Raw genomic sequence first — 15,821 nt, 5'->3', positions numbered from 1 at the left:
AAATATATAATATTTAATATATATTATTTTATAATGTTCCGGAAGGGATCATCAGATCCAACTCTTATGTGAATGGTCTGTACAGGGACTGAACCCACCACGTTGGAGTTATTTAGCACCATTCCCTGACCAGCTGAGCTCTCCATGGCACAGGGCACTCACCTCTCCCTGGGCACCCTCTCCTCCAAGTCACACTGTCACCAGCTCTGTACAGTGTACTTGGGGTTTGCAGGGGTGCTGGAACCAGTGTCCCCACTCCTAGGCCCCGGGCACCATCCCATGGGACAGGCAGCCACAGACAAGGGGGTCACATCCCCACCTCTGTGGGGTGGTGAAGCACTGGCACAGGTTGCCCAGAGAAGCTGTGGCTGCTCCATCCCTGGAAGTCCCCAAGGCCAGGTTGGACGGGGCTTGGAGCAACCTGGGTAGTGGAAGGTGTCCCTGCCCATGGCAGGGGGTGGAACTGGATAAGCTTTAAGGTCCCTTCTAACCCAAAGCATTTTGGGATTCTCCTCTAAAAGGGTCCTGGGTCAATCAGGGTGACCAGTGTTGTGAGCAGGGACACCTAAGAGCACACACCCCACTGCCTACAAAAGCTCATGGCAGTAATTCCCAGGTGGGAGTGGGACTGGAGCTGCTGCTGCTGGGCAGAGCCAAGATCCCTGGGGGACATGGACACCTCCACTTCCAGCTGCTCTCTCCCAGGACAGAGTGAGCTTTGTGTGCACTGGGCTCTCAAGTTGTGGTTAATGTGTTAAAACAACCTGACCTGCAAAGGGCCCAGGTTAAAATAATGTTTAAATTGCAATTTGTTGTTACTGAGGATCCTTAAAGAACCTGCCTGTCCCCGTCCTACTGGGAGACAGATGCTCATGGAAACTTGCCTAGGAAGCATTTCCCTCGGCCCTGGAAATCGTCCCACACCCCCTGGAGTCCCCAGTGATGGGAGGAGTGGGACGGTGCCAGAGCCGCTGCCATTCCCCTGGCACGGAGCCCACACCGTGCCTTGGGGGCTGAGATAATCCCAGGAAGGAAGAAACTGCTGTGTGCTCCTTCCAGGAGCTGATAACCCACCCTGGAGCTGCTGGCACAGCCTCTCCCAGCTCCCTCTGAGCCAAGATCTCCACGGGCAGCCCAGCCAGCCAGGAAAAATGCCTCCCAGGACATGCAGGAGAGACCTCCTACACACCAGCAGCTCTGCAAAGGAGGATCCCAGGTGGAGGAGATGCTCTGCAGGCACAGCCTGACCAGTTCCCTGCTCCAGACCGGAGGGACTGGGGCTCCTTCTTCTGCAGGCAGGGCCCAGGAGTTCACCAGCCCCTGCAAACCCCCAGGCACTCAGGGATCCTGAGAGCATCAGTGATGGGTCCCTTCCAACTCAGCACAGTCTATGATTCTGTGAGCCAGTGATGGGCTCTGTCCTTGCTCCAGGAGCAGATCCCAGCTCCCTCTCCTGTGGAAAACATGGACTTGTGCAGGCTGAGAGACCAGATGTGAGTAGGGGGCACGTGGGGAGAGAGGATATGTAAAGAAAAGCATCCTCACAGGGTACACTGACCATAACCTGGGTGATAAGTGATGGATTAATGGAAATTAAAATAAAAATACAAAGGAAAAGTAAACCAGGCAGGGAAGGAACCAGCAGGATGTTGAACCTGCCAGGCTGCTGGGGCACCTCGAGGGCAGCAGGATCCAGACCTGAAGTCACTCTCTGTGGGTTCTGGGTAAGGTGGAGCCAAACAACCACAGGAGATCAGTTAATAAAAAAAAACAGGGAGAATTTTGGAGGAGGAAACAACAGAGGTCTGGGATGTGGGCACAGCCACCATCCAGCAGAACTTGTCTCAGCCTTCCCCCCTCACTGCTTCCCCAGTTGGGTGTCAGAGCACAGGAACTCAATCTCTCCTTTAATCTTGCATTCCTGAAATACCTTAAATACCCTGATCCTTCCCTCTGCTCTTCCCAGGAGAAAGGGAGAAGCTAGGAAAGACCTTGGAGAGCTGCTCCAGCCAAGGGCTGAGGTCTGGAGGCCACCAGCCAGGAGCTCCAGCAATGCAGAAACTTAACACAAAGGTCCATCTTCTTCCACCCAAGGATATCAAATCACTTCCAAAATATGAATTAATACAAAAGGAAAAGAAGCAGCCCAGGAAGGGAACTGAGCCAATCACTGGGAATAGCTCCTGTGAGTTCTGGGGGGCTGTGTCTGCTTCACTTCTCTCAAAGCTTTTGAAGAACCCTGGTTATAAAACAGCTTGTAAGTGGGTGGAAAAGGGAGATTTAAAAGTGGGAAAAGCTGGTAAAAAGAGATGACTAGGAAGAAAAAAATGCCATTGTCTCTGGTGAGTGTGCAGCAGGAGGGGTGTCCAGCCCCAGGAGCTGTCTGCTCCTCTCTGACCTAATTTTCAGAGAAATGTTCACAAAGAATAATGAATTTGTCAAAGACATCCTTGTTCCTGCACATCAGCTTCTCCACCTTCTTAAGGATCTGAAAATTTTCTCGAATTTCTCAGGAATTATAAAACACATCCATCGAATGGGGAATGTCCCAGCCCTGATTCTCTATTGTCCCAACCATTATTCACTTTGTAAAGGCTCTTTGTCTTAGCAGTGCTACCCATTTGCTCTATACTGGTGCAAATGGGTGTAGGAGGAGCAGAGAATGAAGTTCTATGAGCAGTCAAGTCAAAATTCACGTTCAAAAATATATGGTCAGGAAAAATCCTGCCCTTCTCTCTCAGTTGAGTGTGAAAAACAAAGGTTTCATCATATTTAGCCAGTTTTTCACAAGTTCCTCTAAAAACATGTTACAAACCCACTGTCCCTCCTGGGAGAACTGGGGGAAAAATCCCTTTTTTCTCAGGGCTGCCAGGAGATCCCAGCAGACCTGAAGACAAGATGTTCATCTAAGGAATATGGTGTTGTTTGAGGTCACTTTACTGTGCCTCAAGAGAGACCAAGAAGCTGCTGGAGCAGGGATTTCATATACCATATTCCAGTATTGCACATATTCCATGGTCCAGCCCTACACAAGCTGAACTGTCCTTTGGGGTGATTATGGGTCCCTGGGCTCCATGGCCCATCCCAGCCTCCCTCCATGGCAGCGGGGAGGGCAGGGATGGCTCCAGACTGGGAGGCAGGGTCGGACAGGCTGGTGGGTGCTCTTAAATCAACTCCTCACTCCCCAGTGCAAACAATAATCCCAGTTACTGCTGGGAGAGGATTCAACCACTCCCTGTCAACTCTCTGCAGTGCCCTGGGCTGCCTTACCCCCTTCTCGATGGTGTTGGTTTGGCAGATGGTCCCCTCAGCAGCAGGGATGCTGTTGGTTATGCAGCGGTTGCTCTTACTCAGGCACCATAACTCACTGCAGACTTCCTGGAAAGACAGAGATTTTGGGGGAGGGGGGGGGAGGGAGGAGGGAAGAGACAAAGAAACAAAACCAAGGTTAGGATTTGCTTGTGCCAGGGCCTGCAAGGCTGGGACAGCAGCACCTCAGTGTGCTTGGGAGGCACCAGCTGGGCTGGGACACAGGACACAAGTGTTTTCAGCTTAGTGGGGGCAAAATGAGACCAAATCCTGCCCCAGGGGCACTGACTGCTCACCCCCTTCTCTAGACTAATCTTAAACACTTCTCCCAGGCCTGGGATTCTCTGGATGTGGAAGGTCACTGAGCTCAGGTGCCAGAGCCAACTCCCCAACCAGCCCAAACCTGCTCCATGTGGCACAAAGGGCACCTCTCCTTGGACACCTCAGGGAGGTCTGAGCTAATCCCACCATCCTGACTCCCTCCCCAGAGGAGACACCTAAAATCCACAGCTGAGTTTTCTGCCTGCTCATATTCCTTATGAAATAACTTATGGAAAACTTGCTGCTTTGCAGGGAACAGCTTACCATGACTTAGGTTATACCTGAAAGTGTTAACAGGTTCACGCTCTCACTGAGGGAAACTGTCTCAAGGTGTAAAAGTAAAGCCCAGACAGCCACAGAGATGAGGAATATTCCCAGTTTTGGGTCTGTGCAATGGAGGATGAGCACAAGGGCCCCATTCCCAGCACCTGCCCTGTTCCATATGGACCTAGATCTGCCTCTGCAGGAATGTAGGACTCTCTGGGAGCATCGACATGGCACATCTGTCACCTCCCACTGCAGCTCACAGTGTAAGCACCTCCACCATCTCCAGCCAGTCCAGCAGTCCCAAAGGGAAGACTCCTCTGGAAGATTTAGAGTTGTTTTCAGAATAACCAAAATATTTCCAGATACTGAGCCAGCCCTTAAGCAGCTTCAGAATTGGGCACTTCTGCTCTTGGTCTCTGCTTGGTGCAGTTGGGTCCAATGAGTGACACTGGGCTGAGGACTCCAGGTCTTTCCAGGAGATTTCCTGAGCCACAGATCCTGAGCTTCAGCCCATCCTGATCTCTCAGAGCTTCAGCAAACACAAATCTTCCCTTGGCTGTTCCAGGACCCACCCAAAAGTTAGGTCTGTGTCAGAGACAGCTAAATCAGAAAATTCAGACCCTTTGGACCTGCTGTGTCACTCAACCAGCCAGGCTGGACTTCAACACCTGCAAACTGCAAAACCCCAAATCCAGTTTCCTTAGTATCTTGCCCAGTAACCATCCTGCTCCTATTCCTAATGAAAAAAAACTATGGAAAACTTGCTGCTTTTCAGGGAGCAGCTTGACATGACTTAGGACATGACTTAGGTTTACATGAAATATTAAAACAGGTTCACAATGTCAATGAAGGAAACTCTGGAGGTCTGACAGCAGAACCTGAACTGCCCCAGCTGCTGGTAATGCACTCCCAGCACTGTCACAGAATCATGGAATCATTAAGGTTGGAAACACCTCTCAGATCATTAAGTTCAACCATTACCCCAGCACTGTCATGGTCACCACTAACCCCTGTCCCCAGGGGCCACATCCACACATTGTTTGAACACTTCCAGGGATGGTGACTCCACCACTGCCCTGGGCAGCCTGTGCCAATGGCTGACCACCTCTTCCATGAAGGAATTTTCCCTAATATCCAATCTAAACCTCCCCTGGCACAACTTGGGGCTGTTCCCTCTCCTGTCCCTCGTTCCCTGGCAGCAGAGCCTGAACCCCCCCGGCTCCCCCCTCCTGTCAGGGAGTTGCAGAGCCAGAAGGTCCCCCCTGAGTCTCCTTTGCTCCAGGCTGAGCCCCCCCAGCTCCCTCAGCTGCTCCTGGTGCTCCAGACCCTTCCCCAGCTCTGTTCCCTTCTCTGGACACGCTCCAGCCCCTCAAGGTTTTTTTTGTCATGAGGGCCCCAAAACTGGACCCAGGATTTGAGGTGTGGCTATCAAGGACTAGCAGAGTGCCACAGGGTGACCCTTCCCTCTGTCACCAAGGGCTTCCTGGTGACTTTCCAGCTTCAATCACAGAATCATGGGATGGTTTGGGTTGGAAGTGACCTTAAAGATCATCCGGTTCCAACCCCCTGCTGTGGCAGGGACACCTTCTACTAGACCAGGGTGCTCAATGCCTCATCCAACCCAGCCCTGAATCAGTGACATCTGCTCTCTCTGTCCTTATTATTCCCATTAATCATCCGCTCTCTCTGGCATGGAGGAGGAAGGGAGGTTGTTTATGTGGGCACAGCATGGGTGGACTCACACATTTACCTGGATTTACCCAAGCCCTTGTGCCCTTTGGGTTCGTCCCAAGCCACACTCATGACAGGCCAGGTCATCACAAGGACATTTTGTGCTTTTGTGGTCTTTGTGTATACACAGGAAGTGTCCACCCCAGTTAAAAATCAGCTGGGACACAGGCATGTAAACGTGGGAAGCTTCCATTCCCTGCCTCTGGCTCCGCTCAGGAGGGGCACAAACCCCAGCTGGTATCACCTGACATCAGATACCACGACCATGTTATTTGGACCCAGCCTTTTCCTGCTGCATCTGCCTCATATCCAATAGGCTTTGGGCCTGGGAGAGCCAAACTTTCCTCTTTGTTCACCAGGATGAGCTGGTGAGACCACCAGGAGGTGGTTTAGTGTTTAACCATAGATAGATGAATGTTCAAAGTGATGACCTGGTTCACCTCAATGGCAGAGTTGGGCTTGTGCTTACATGGTTTTAAGAGAAGCTAAATCCTGGACTGATATGTTTCCTCCTTCACAGCTTTCCAGGGCTTGGACTGGAGTGGGTGCACACGGAATCATGGAAACATTAAGGTTGGAAAAAACTTCCAAGGTCATTGAGTCTAACCTGTGACTGATCACCACCTTGGCTAAATCAGAGCACTGAGTCCCATGTCCTTGAACTCCTCCAAGGATGGTGACTCCACCACCTCCCTGAGCAGCCCCTTCCAATGTCTAATTACCCTTTCCATGAAAAAATATGTATCCATTAGACAACACTGCTGCCTGTGCTTTCTCTAGAGGAACACGGATGTGTTAAGGAGCTCAATCAGCCATTCAGCACAGACACTTCCCCTCATCGCTCTGCTCAGACAGTTGCCAGCCTTCAGTAGGTTAAGAACAACAAAATGTTAGGCTGAGATCCAAGAAGACTCCTTTCTCCTGGAACACCCTTTCCTTTCAGTGGTTTGCTGGGTCCAAAGACCAGGGGCTGCCAGGGGAGGCTTAGGTGTGCAGCTGTACCTACAGATGTACCTACAGCATATTGCTCCACCTCACCTGGAAGAAAGATGGTTCTCCTCCTAAGTTTGTAGGAGTACACTGAGCAGCACAATGACTTCTAGCAAGGACTATGGAGAATATGTCTGTGAACAGAGTCTGGATGAGGAGAACACAGCTTGGCCTGGGGACCAGCAGTAGCCAAGGCACCAGGTAGAGGCAAGACACCTCTTCCCATTGATTAACCTGACCAAAATAGAGCTGGGCTCAACCTTTGTGGACGGGAAACCATCTCTGTCCTCTCAGAGGGAAGCAAGTCAACGAGCTCACAGAGAACATGCCAGTTTGAGGCAGGACAGCAAAGTGATGGGGCTGCAGAGGAACAGCCCCACATCCCTTTGTCCTTGTCCCCCCATCCTCCACCCCCTGGGAACCAATAGTAAAGCAGGAAGGCTCTCTACCCCGTATTTACACTGGCGAGATTTAACTCCGTACTGGAAGCGGCACTGCTCGTCTGCATCGTAGGCCTGGCCTGGAGCCACTGTGGGGTACACAAAGTCTTGCTTGGGAGGAGCGTTGTTCAGGCACAGTCCCATCCCAGAGCTGGAAACAAGAGAGGAGAATCAGAGCTCAGAAAGGCTCGTGGGAGGGAGGGCACTGAGGTGGAGGATCAGCAGTGCAACTCCCTGCTCTGCACAGAGCTGAGCCTGGGGGGATAAACCTGGGTCTCCTCTGGGCAGAACCACTGCTGAGAAAGTGCTCTGGAATCCTTCTACCTGTGTGCTCTGGGCTGGGAAGCACATGCTAGTTCCTAGGGAACTCTGAAGTGTTCATCTGAGGGTTCATAGAATCACAGAATACCCAGAGTTGGAAGGGACCCACAGGGATCATTCAGTCCAACTCCTGGCCCAGGACACCCCAACAATCCCACCCTATCCCTCAGAGCGTTGTCCAAACGCTCCTGGAGCTCTGGCAGCCTTGGGGCCGTGCCCACTGCCCTGGGGAGCCTGGTCAGTGCCCCAGCACCCTGTGGGGGAAGAACCTTTCCCTGAGATCCATCCCAAGCCCCCCGGCACAGCTCCTGCTGTTCTGCAGGGTATCACCAGCCCCTGGCTGTCCCTGTGGGTTCTGGGGCCAGCAGGGCAGGTCTGTGCCCAGGACTCTCATGTGGGCAGTGGGTGGGAAGAGGGGGCTGCCCTCTGCTCAACTGAGCCCCAGCTCAGAGCAACTGGAGATGCCCGTGCCTCAAGCCTGACTTTCTACTCACCAGAGCTTTGTAGAAGCATCCAAATTTTGCAAGGAACACGCCTTTCCCTCCCCCTTCCTTGTTGTTCTCTGAGCTCTCCCTAAATCCAAGCCCCTGTTACCACCCCCCAGCCCCAAATTCTGGAGTCTTGCCCACACTATGTCCTGGTGGAGGCTCCCTGGGGTGGCCAGTACAGACCTCAGAGGGACCCAACATGAACTCTTTGTCCTCTGCCAGCCCTGCTGAGGCCTCGGGTCACCAGAGGACAGGGCAGCCTTTCCCAGGCTGTCCGTGCCTCGTGCCTGGCTGGGGGGAATGTTCAGGGCTCACTGAGGGGGACAGGTTTTGCTGTGGCCAAACCTCAGCTGCCAGATGTGGGATTTGGGGATGAGCCATGGGGTTTGGCCAAGCTTTGCAGGACAGTGGGGCAGGTGAAGCCCCTTGGGAGGAGACTTTATTGCTCCTCTCACTGTATTCCAACTGCAGCATCACTGGCTGAAGTCTGATATTCAGACTTCCTGGGGGCTTCCCTCCACACTGACCCCCCCACAGACGTGCTTCTTCCAGTCATCACTCAAATCCTATCCAGTCCTTTTATCACACAGTGCCTGTATCCTACCAAAATCCTCACCCAAGTTGATCCTGACTGGTTGTTTTGTGACAGAAACCTGGGAGCTGCTGGAACCCTGGATAAGCAGCTCTTTCAGGCTGCAGAGATGTGACTTAGGCATGGTGACAATATTGAAATTTGGGACTTAGGAGTCTAAATCACAGATTCATAGAAAGGTTTAGGTTGGGAGGGACCTTAAAACTTGGAAGGGACACCTTCCACTAGCCCAGGTTGCTCCAAGCCCTCTCCAACCTGGTCTTGGACACTTCCAGGGATGGGGCAGCCACAGCTTCTCTGAGCAACCTGTGCCAGGGCCTCACCACCCTCACAGAGAAGAACTTCCTCCTAATATCTAATCTAACCCTACTCTCTTTTAGTTTGAATCTATCCCCTCTTGTCCTGTCCCTTCTCTTGAATCCTGAAGGTGCTTTGGAAAAAAAAAACCAAACCAAAACCTTTCTCCTACTTTGCTCGTTCCCACTGGAAACTCTCCTCCCCAGTGCCTGGAGGGTGTGCACACCACACAGACCCATTCCTGACTCCAGACCCTCCTTCCCCACCACACCAACCCTTCCCTGCAACCCCTAGCTGAACTTCAGAACCATCCAAATGCCTCCAGAAGCTACTGATCTACTTGTGGGTGTGGGGAACCTAAATAAAGGTCATAACAGGGGTCAGAGCTTCATCAGGCAAGAAAAACATGGGAATGTCTAAAGGAAGGAAGGAGAGCACGTGCCTCTTGGGGTAGGATGAGGTGCTGGGAGACAAGACAGAAGGGCTGGGTGCTTTGGGGGTTTTTCTTGGGTTTTACCCCCTCCACAGGTGACTGTAGGAGGTTGGAGGCGTGTAGTGGCTGCGAGGTGGGAGGAAGGGCAGGGTGAGGTGGGTTCCTTACTCCAGGAAGCTGGTGATGTAATCTCTGCTGCACGTGGACCACACGAACGGGTTGGTCTTCATGGTGATGTGAGCAGCCATGAGCTTGGCTGTCTCCTGCCCACGGGAGCCACAGCTGTTGCCAACCCCATCGTGGTTCATGCCAAACCTGGGAAGCACCACCAAGGCAGAGAGAGGTGATCAGCTGCTGTGTTTTCAACACATCTGGGTCATCCATAGGAAGGGTTTTCAGCTCCTCTTGGCAGGAAAAACCCGAGGGGGGCTCTTCCCTGTGCCAGCTGCTCACTGGGCCTGTCCTGGCACAGTACTCACGTGTGGCCAATCTCGTGGGCGATGGTGAAGGCCGTGGCCAGGCCGATGTCCTCGTTGATGCTGCAGCTTCGCTCCCGCTCGCACATCCCGCCCACGGGGGCCAGGCCTGGGGAAGGCAGATAGGGCTGTCACACAGAGCCACCACAGAGCATCTGCAGGGGACAGGGGAGGAGTGTGGGGGCTCTCACTAACGCTCAGCACAGCCTGTTGGCAGTGACCACTTCCTTCCCACTGGGCTTTGGGATGGACTCATGGCTCCTATGGGCTCTGGGTGTGTGGTGGCTCAGTACTGTCAGCTAAATTAACACTGACAGGCTCAGAAATGCTGAGAATGGGTCAAAATCCTCTGAATTTCATATCCAAATCCCAAACTGTGCACAGAGTGGAGCAGTCCTTGTCTAAACACTGGTGGGGGAACCTGGGAATGGCTGTACGAGCACTTAGGAATCCAAACTCGGGCAGGGCAGCCTGGACAGAGTAAGACAAGATCCAACCCTAGTTCTGGCTGACACCCACCAGGATCAGGAATCCAGCCTGACTCAGTCTGGAGGGCTGGATCATCAGAACTGCCCCCCAAGTAGTGGAATAGTGCAATTCCCCTGAATAGTGGAAGCAGATTCTCCCAACTCTCTGCCCATGGACCAGCACAGGCTATGCCCTCTCCATTGGGCCAGGGAAGGATCTGACTCTGTTCATGGAATAAATTGAGCCATCACAGCACCTCCAGCCTCACCTCCCTCTCAGGCTCCTCATCTGCAGTTGCATCAGGTCAGAGATCCACCAAGTTTTCCCTTCTCACTGCAGTGATTCAGAGGAGTAATCCCTCCCTGACTGCTCAGTCTAGACCAGGGCAAGATAAATTAGGAGCTGCAGCCAGAGAAAGCTGCAGGGTCTGTCTGTGTCTCGCCATTTCAATAAAGAACTCCCTTTATAGTCATCACAAAAAAGGCTTATTTCTCTCTGCTAAGCCAGGAATACTCCACTAGGCCATGGACCAGCCCTAGATGCGAGTGGTTCTTAATCATCAGGTTGGACCTGACCCAGGGATATAACAGAGAAGTGTTCCAGAGCCCATCTGTCCTCTGGGTTGCTGTTTTTAGTGTTTACAGAAGTGAGGAGGCCGAAAACCACTGGGTTGCTCCTGGCTCTGCTGCTGGTCCTTGTGGTACTGTTGGGCAAGTGTTGCCCCTCGGCTTGTTCCCTGGGAAAGGGGGTGGCACAGCCCACCCTCACCATGCCCCCAAAGTTCTCTGTGCTGGTGAGAGGTGCTGCTGAAGGGGTGGCAAAATTCTACCTACCCAGGGTGCCACAGGGTTTGTTCTTGTAGATGCAAATGTCGTATCTGCAAAGAAGAGGAGGCAGAGTTAAAGATGCTTCTAATTTAGGTGCCTCCAAAGCAGCACATCCCCATTTTACCCATGTGGTCACACCCAAACCACTTCAAACCAGTCCATGGCTCATGGAACACTTCTGGAATGGAAAGTACCAGTGGCAGCAGGTAAGATGCCTCTGATCTGTGTTGTCCAACACTCACTTTCCCCAGGCTGAGATTCACTGTGGGTTTTCAGTGACATCTCCTGTCCTTTAACTCTGGGCAGTGCTGAGCTGGGGCAGAGGTTTGGTTTGGATGAAATGTGGTGGTAGGACATGTCCAGAGAAGGGAAGGGGGCTGGGGAAGGGTCTGGAGCACCAGGAGCAGCTGAGGGAGCTGGGGGGGCTCAGCCTGGAGCAAAGGAGGCTCAGGGGGGACCTTCTGGCTCTGCAACTCCCTGACAGGAGGGGAGAGCCGGGGGGTTCAGGCTCTGCTGCCAGGGAACAGGACAGGAGGAAATGGCCTCAAGTTGCTCCAGGGAAGGTTTAGATCAGATATTAGGAAAAATTACTTCATGGGAAGGGTGGTCAGCCATTGGTACAGGCTGCCCAGGGCAGTGGTGGAGTCACCATCCCTGGAATTGCCCAAAAAACCAGCAGATGTGGCACTTCATGATATGGTTTCATGGGCATGGGAGGATTCAGTCAAAGGTTGGACTTCATGATCTTGGAGGTCTTTTCCAACCTTAATGATCCTATAAATCAGCAGGGACAATGCTAATCCAGACTTAGAGTTCTTTGGGTTCGGGTGGGAGGTCCAGTTCTGCTCCCTGTGCACTCCTGGAAGGCATCAGGCACAGGGATGTTCCCCAGCAGGGCAGGGTGGGAGAGGGGCAGTTTCTGGTCTGGAAACTCAAGTCCCTTGCAGTAAATTGCATTAGTCAAACAGAGAATCACAGAATCCCAGAATGGTTTGGGTTGGAAGGGACCTTAAAGATCATCTCATTCCACCCCCTGCCATGGGCAAGGACATCTTCTACAAGTCCAGGTCGCTCCAAGCCCCATCCAACCTGGCCTTGGACACTGCCAGGGTTTTAATTCTGATTTTTTAAAAAAAAACTAAGGAAAACATTTCAGTTTGAAAACATGTTCCATTTCAAAATCCACTGTGGTTTCATGAAAAATGCTCAAGTGATTTTTTTATATATATATTATTTTTTTTTTCAGTTTAGTTCTTTACTGAGAATTTTCCCAACAAATTCAGTAAAGGTTGATTCAAGGTGACTCTTCCCTCTGTTCCTGGCCTCCACTTCCAGCCATTGCATCAAGGAACCCACTGTCTGCACATCATTAGCTGAATACAAGGAAGAGCTATAACAAGGAGAGCAAAAATCTCCTTCAAATGGAAATGCAGCACCCTCACAATAGGATGTGGTGGCAGCTCCAAAAGAGACCAGTTTGGGGTTAGACAGTGAATATTATCATTTAACTGCAGAGGTAAACCACATGCCCCACCTCCCTCTGTTCCAACACTTTCTCCAGAAGGAGAGACACCCCAGACTTGGTTTAGTAAAGCCAGGGCTGAAAGGGGTCAGGCTAATGCTGAGATCTGAGCAGGGTGGGCAGGAGGGGGCACAAGTTGGGGTGTTACACTGAGGATGCTGAGAGGATGACAGGGACAGTGGAAGGAACATCGGAGCACCTGGAAGGACAGAGGATGCTGAAGGGAGAGCTGGAAGGATGGAGGGGACAAAGGGCACCAAGTGGCCTCTCTCAGAGGTGCTGCTGCTGTGTCCAGGACTGTCTGCCCAGTGCCCACACAAACCCTGCTTGGGCAGAGAGGAAACATCCTGGAAAGGCCAAAAGCAAACCCAAAACACAAAAGTGTTTGTGCCAGTGTGGGTCTGGGGACACCCCCGTGGTGTTGGGACCATCTGACACTGCTCACCCCAGTGACCCCAAGGGATGAGAGTAGAGATTGAGCAAGTGCCAGCCCATGATGGGTTAATGTGACACATTCCTGGTGATGCTCCTGTTCCTTTGGCTCTCTGGAAGTGTCCAAACCTCTCACCCTCAGCAGTGGAAAACATTTGTTGCTCTGTTTTGAGCAAATACTGTTAAAGCCCTTTGGAGGCTCAGGTTTCATGTCCCTGCAAGAGAAAAAAGCCTGGAGCTCAGCAAGATGTTATCAGAGACAGAGAATTTATTAGGGATGTGATGGTGCTGTCCCAGCCCAGCCACTTGCTGGGGTTGGCTCAAACATCTGGTGGGAGGATGAAAAACTCGGAGCTGGCGTTTGCATCCCACCTGTGGTGGGAAGGGAGGAAAAAGCGGAGCTGCAGCCCCGGGAAAGGGAAATTCTGCAGCCCAGGGGCCCTTTTCTTGCTCCTCTGCTGATGCTTGTGGGCTCTCATCCCATGAGCTCCCCAGGAGGGATGTTCCAGGTTCCCACTGCCACCGGGAACTGGAGTAGGAGAGCAGTACGTGGACAAGGAAACCGGTTCCCACCTGGAGGTTCCCCTCTGCAGCACTTACATTTCATGACTTTCTTCTGCTCCACAAGAGAGGAGGAGAAACGGCACAAACAAACCTTGGGCTTGCCTTTGGCCTCTCCCCAGGATGTTTCCCCTCTGCCCAAGCAGGGTTTGTGTGGACACTGGACAGTCCTGGACACAGCAGCAACACCTCAAAGAGCAGCCTCACAGTGCCCTTTTCCCCTCCATCACAGAATCAGCTGGGTTGGGAGGGACCTTCGAGATCATCAACTCCAACCCTTGATCCAACACTGCTGCGGTTGCCAGACCATGGCACTGAGTGCCACATCCAGTTTTATCTTAAAAACCCTCCAGGGACAGAGAAAAAACCTCCAGGGACTCCTTCCAGCCCTCCCTTCAGTATCTTGTCCTTTCAGATGCTCTGCTCCTCCTTCTACTGTCCCTGTTATCATCTCTTCATCTTCCCTCCTTCTGACCACCCATCCGTCCTTCCAGCTGTCCCTCCTGCCATCCTCTGCTGCTTCAAGCTCAAGCCCCCATCTGTCCTGATGGGGGGCTATTTGTTCTTCACTTGTTCTTCACATGTCCTTCACCACATGAAGGTTCAGACTCCCTTCTTGCAGCTCTTGAGGTCTAGTCCAGCATCCAAGTCATGTTGCTGACCTCAGCTGCTGTTCCAGGAGCACAGGGACACAGGCAGAAGTCCTGAGGGAGTTGGAATGAAGTAACTACTCCAAGGATGTCCACTGAGGAGAGAGTTCAGCCCTACACGTAGTCATCTAAAATGAGATGAGCCAAATCCTGCACTGGCTGGAGCACTGTCACTGTCACAATGCTCAGGTCCCACTTGGATCCTCTTCACCCTCTACAGCAGAGGCAGACAGGGCTCTCCAGGATACCCAGTGCTCCACAACTCCAGGACGGGCTCTAGTGGTACCCAACAGCCCCATGCCATTGCCTTCTGGTGTGCAAATGCCCGTGGTTGCAAACTAAGCTCCTTGAGAGCCCAACAAAGACCGAGGGAAGATGCTGGAGGATGAGAACTAACTGAAGTGGAAGATGATAGCTGTGTGAACTGCAATAATCCACATCCCTCTGAGGGAATTGGCACATGGCCAGACTGAAGGATGGCCACTGCCAGGCCATTCGTGGGGGATGGAAGCCTTGGATGATCCATTTGGACAGAGGCAGAGGACAGATACATGCCCAGAGGACAGACAGATGCCCAGAGGACAACCCCAGAGAGGACAACATGAAGGACAGCCCTGCTGGGTGTGGGCTTGGGCTCAGCCTCACCTGGTGATCAGCACTGCAGTGTCGTGGTTGGCTATGCCGTTCTCAGGGATAGCATTCCCATTGCCATTCCTGTTCACTATGGATTTCTGCCACTTGCAGAAGCTGTCCAGGGATTTCCCAGCATGATGGTTGATCTCCAGTGTGGGCTGGAATGGAAGCAACATGACAGCGTGTTCCCAGGAGAGCTCTGATGTGAAGGCACTGCCTATTCCACTCCAGCAGAGCACTGACACCAGTCTAGATGCCCCCACTTTACACAGAAAGCAGGCAAAATGTGACTTTAGGAGGACTAAAGCTACCTAAACTTCCCTAAAGTCACCTTATCATAGAAAAAATCCTCAGAGTCCCTGAGGTCTCCTCAGCCCATGGCCTGAACCCAGTCCCCAGGTGCCTTTAGGAGGATGTGGAGCAGCCAACAGGCTGCACAGGGGAGGTTTCCTGGAGGTGAAATCCAAGGGGAACACACAGACCCACAAAGAAAGTGAAGACATGTGATGGAAATGGTCCAGCAAAGCTCAGCTTACCTGGTCCTCGGTGAGGAGAATTAGCCTGGTCACCAGGATGTTGACAATATTGCCCAGACTCGAGTCCTGGAAAAGTTTGGCAACCTGACCTCCAAGAAACAAGAAAAGAGGAGTCTTAAAAATGAGCTCTCTGGCTGGGTGGCACTGGAATCAGGGGGTGAGCCCTCGGTTGGGCCCTGTGGGTAGAATCAGGGCTGTGGGATCTGAACAAAAACTCCCCTTTGGCAGTTAGGGAAAAGCCTAAATTCCCACAGACTTCACTACCAGGCTTGAAAAAACAAGGGAGAGACTTTGGTGTCTCCTTCTGGGGACACTCAGCAGGGAAGATGATCCCCCAGCACCTGCTCCTTGCCTGGAGCTCAGGAGGGGAAGCCCCACGACCATGGAATCGCTCAGCCCCAAGGATGAAGCTCTGCTGAGGGAAAGGCACAGCATCTCTGAGAAATCTGCCAGCACACGGTTGGTGTGTCAGAGCAGATGAAACAGTTAGAACCGCTATTGTTTTAAAAGCTGGCGTCTGCTTTAGA

General features: G+C 52.3%; 1 protein-coding gene across 1 annotated transcript in view; it reads right to left on the bottom strand.

Moving 5' to 3' along the window:
• The window catches only part of ADAMTS10 (ADAM metallopeptidase with thrombospondin type 1 motif 10), a 55,702-nt gene that overhangs the window by 17,680 nt on the left and 22,201 nt on the right, over nucleotides 1–15,821 (bottom strand). The window contains exons 6-12 of the mRNA XM_027711524.2: nucleotides 15,295–15,378; nucleotides 14,771–14,916; nucleotides 10,967–11,010; nucleotides 9,669–9,774; nucleotides 9,358–9,504; nucleotides 7,068–7,209; nucleotides 3,271–3,378 (exon numbers count right to left, since the gene is read on the bottom strand). Of these exons, the coding sequence (XP_027567325.1) occupies nucleotides 3,271–3,378; nucleotides 7,068–7,209; nucleotides 9,358–9,504; nucleotides 9,669–9,774; nucleotides 10,967–11,010; nucleotides 14,771–14,916; nucleotides 15,295–15,378 (777 nt within the window). The remainder of the gene's footprint in view (nucleotides 1–3,270; nucleotides 3,379–7,067; nucleotides 7,210–9,357; nucleotides 9,505–9,668; nucleotides 9,775–10,966; nucleotides 11,011–14,770; nucleotides 14,917–15,294; nucleotides 15,379–15,821) is intronic.

The sequence above is a fragment of the Pipra filicauda genome, unplaced genomic scaffold (genome assembly GCF_003945595.2).
Source record: "Pipra filicauda isolate LSUMZ 115617 unplaced genomic scaffold, ASM394559v2 scaffold294_size920599_pilon, whole genome shotgun sequence".
In the NCBI taxonomy this organism is placed as follows: domain Eukaryota; kingdom Metazoa; phylum Chordata; class Aves; order Passeriformes; family Pipridae; genus Pipra; species Pipra filicauda.
Note: the sequence above shows the minus strand (reverse complement) of the source record. Positions and strands in the feature narration are given on the sequence as shown.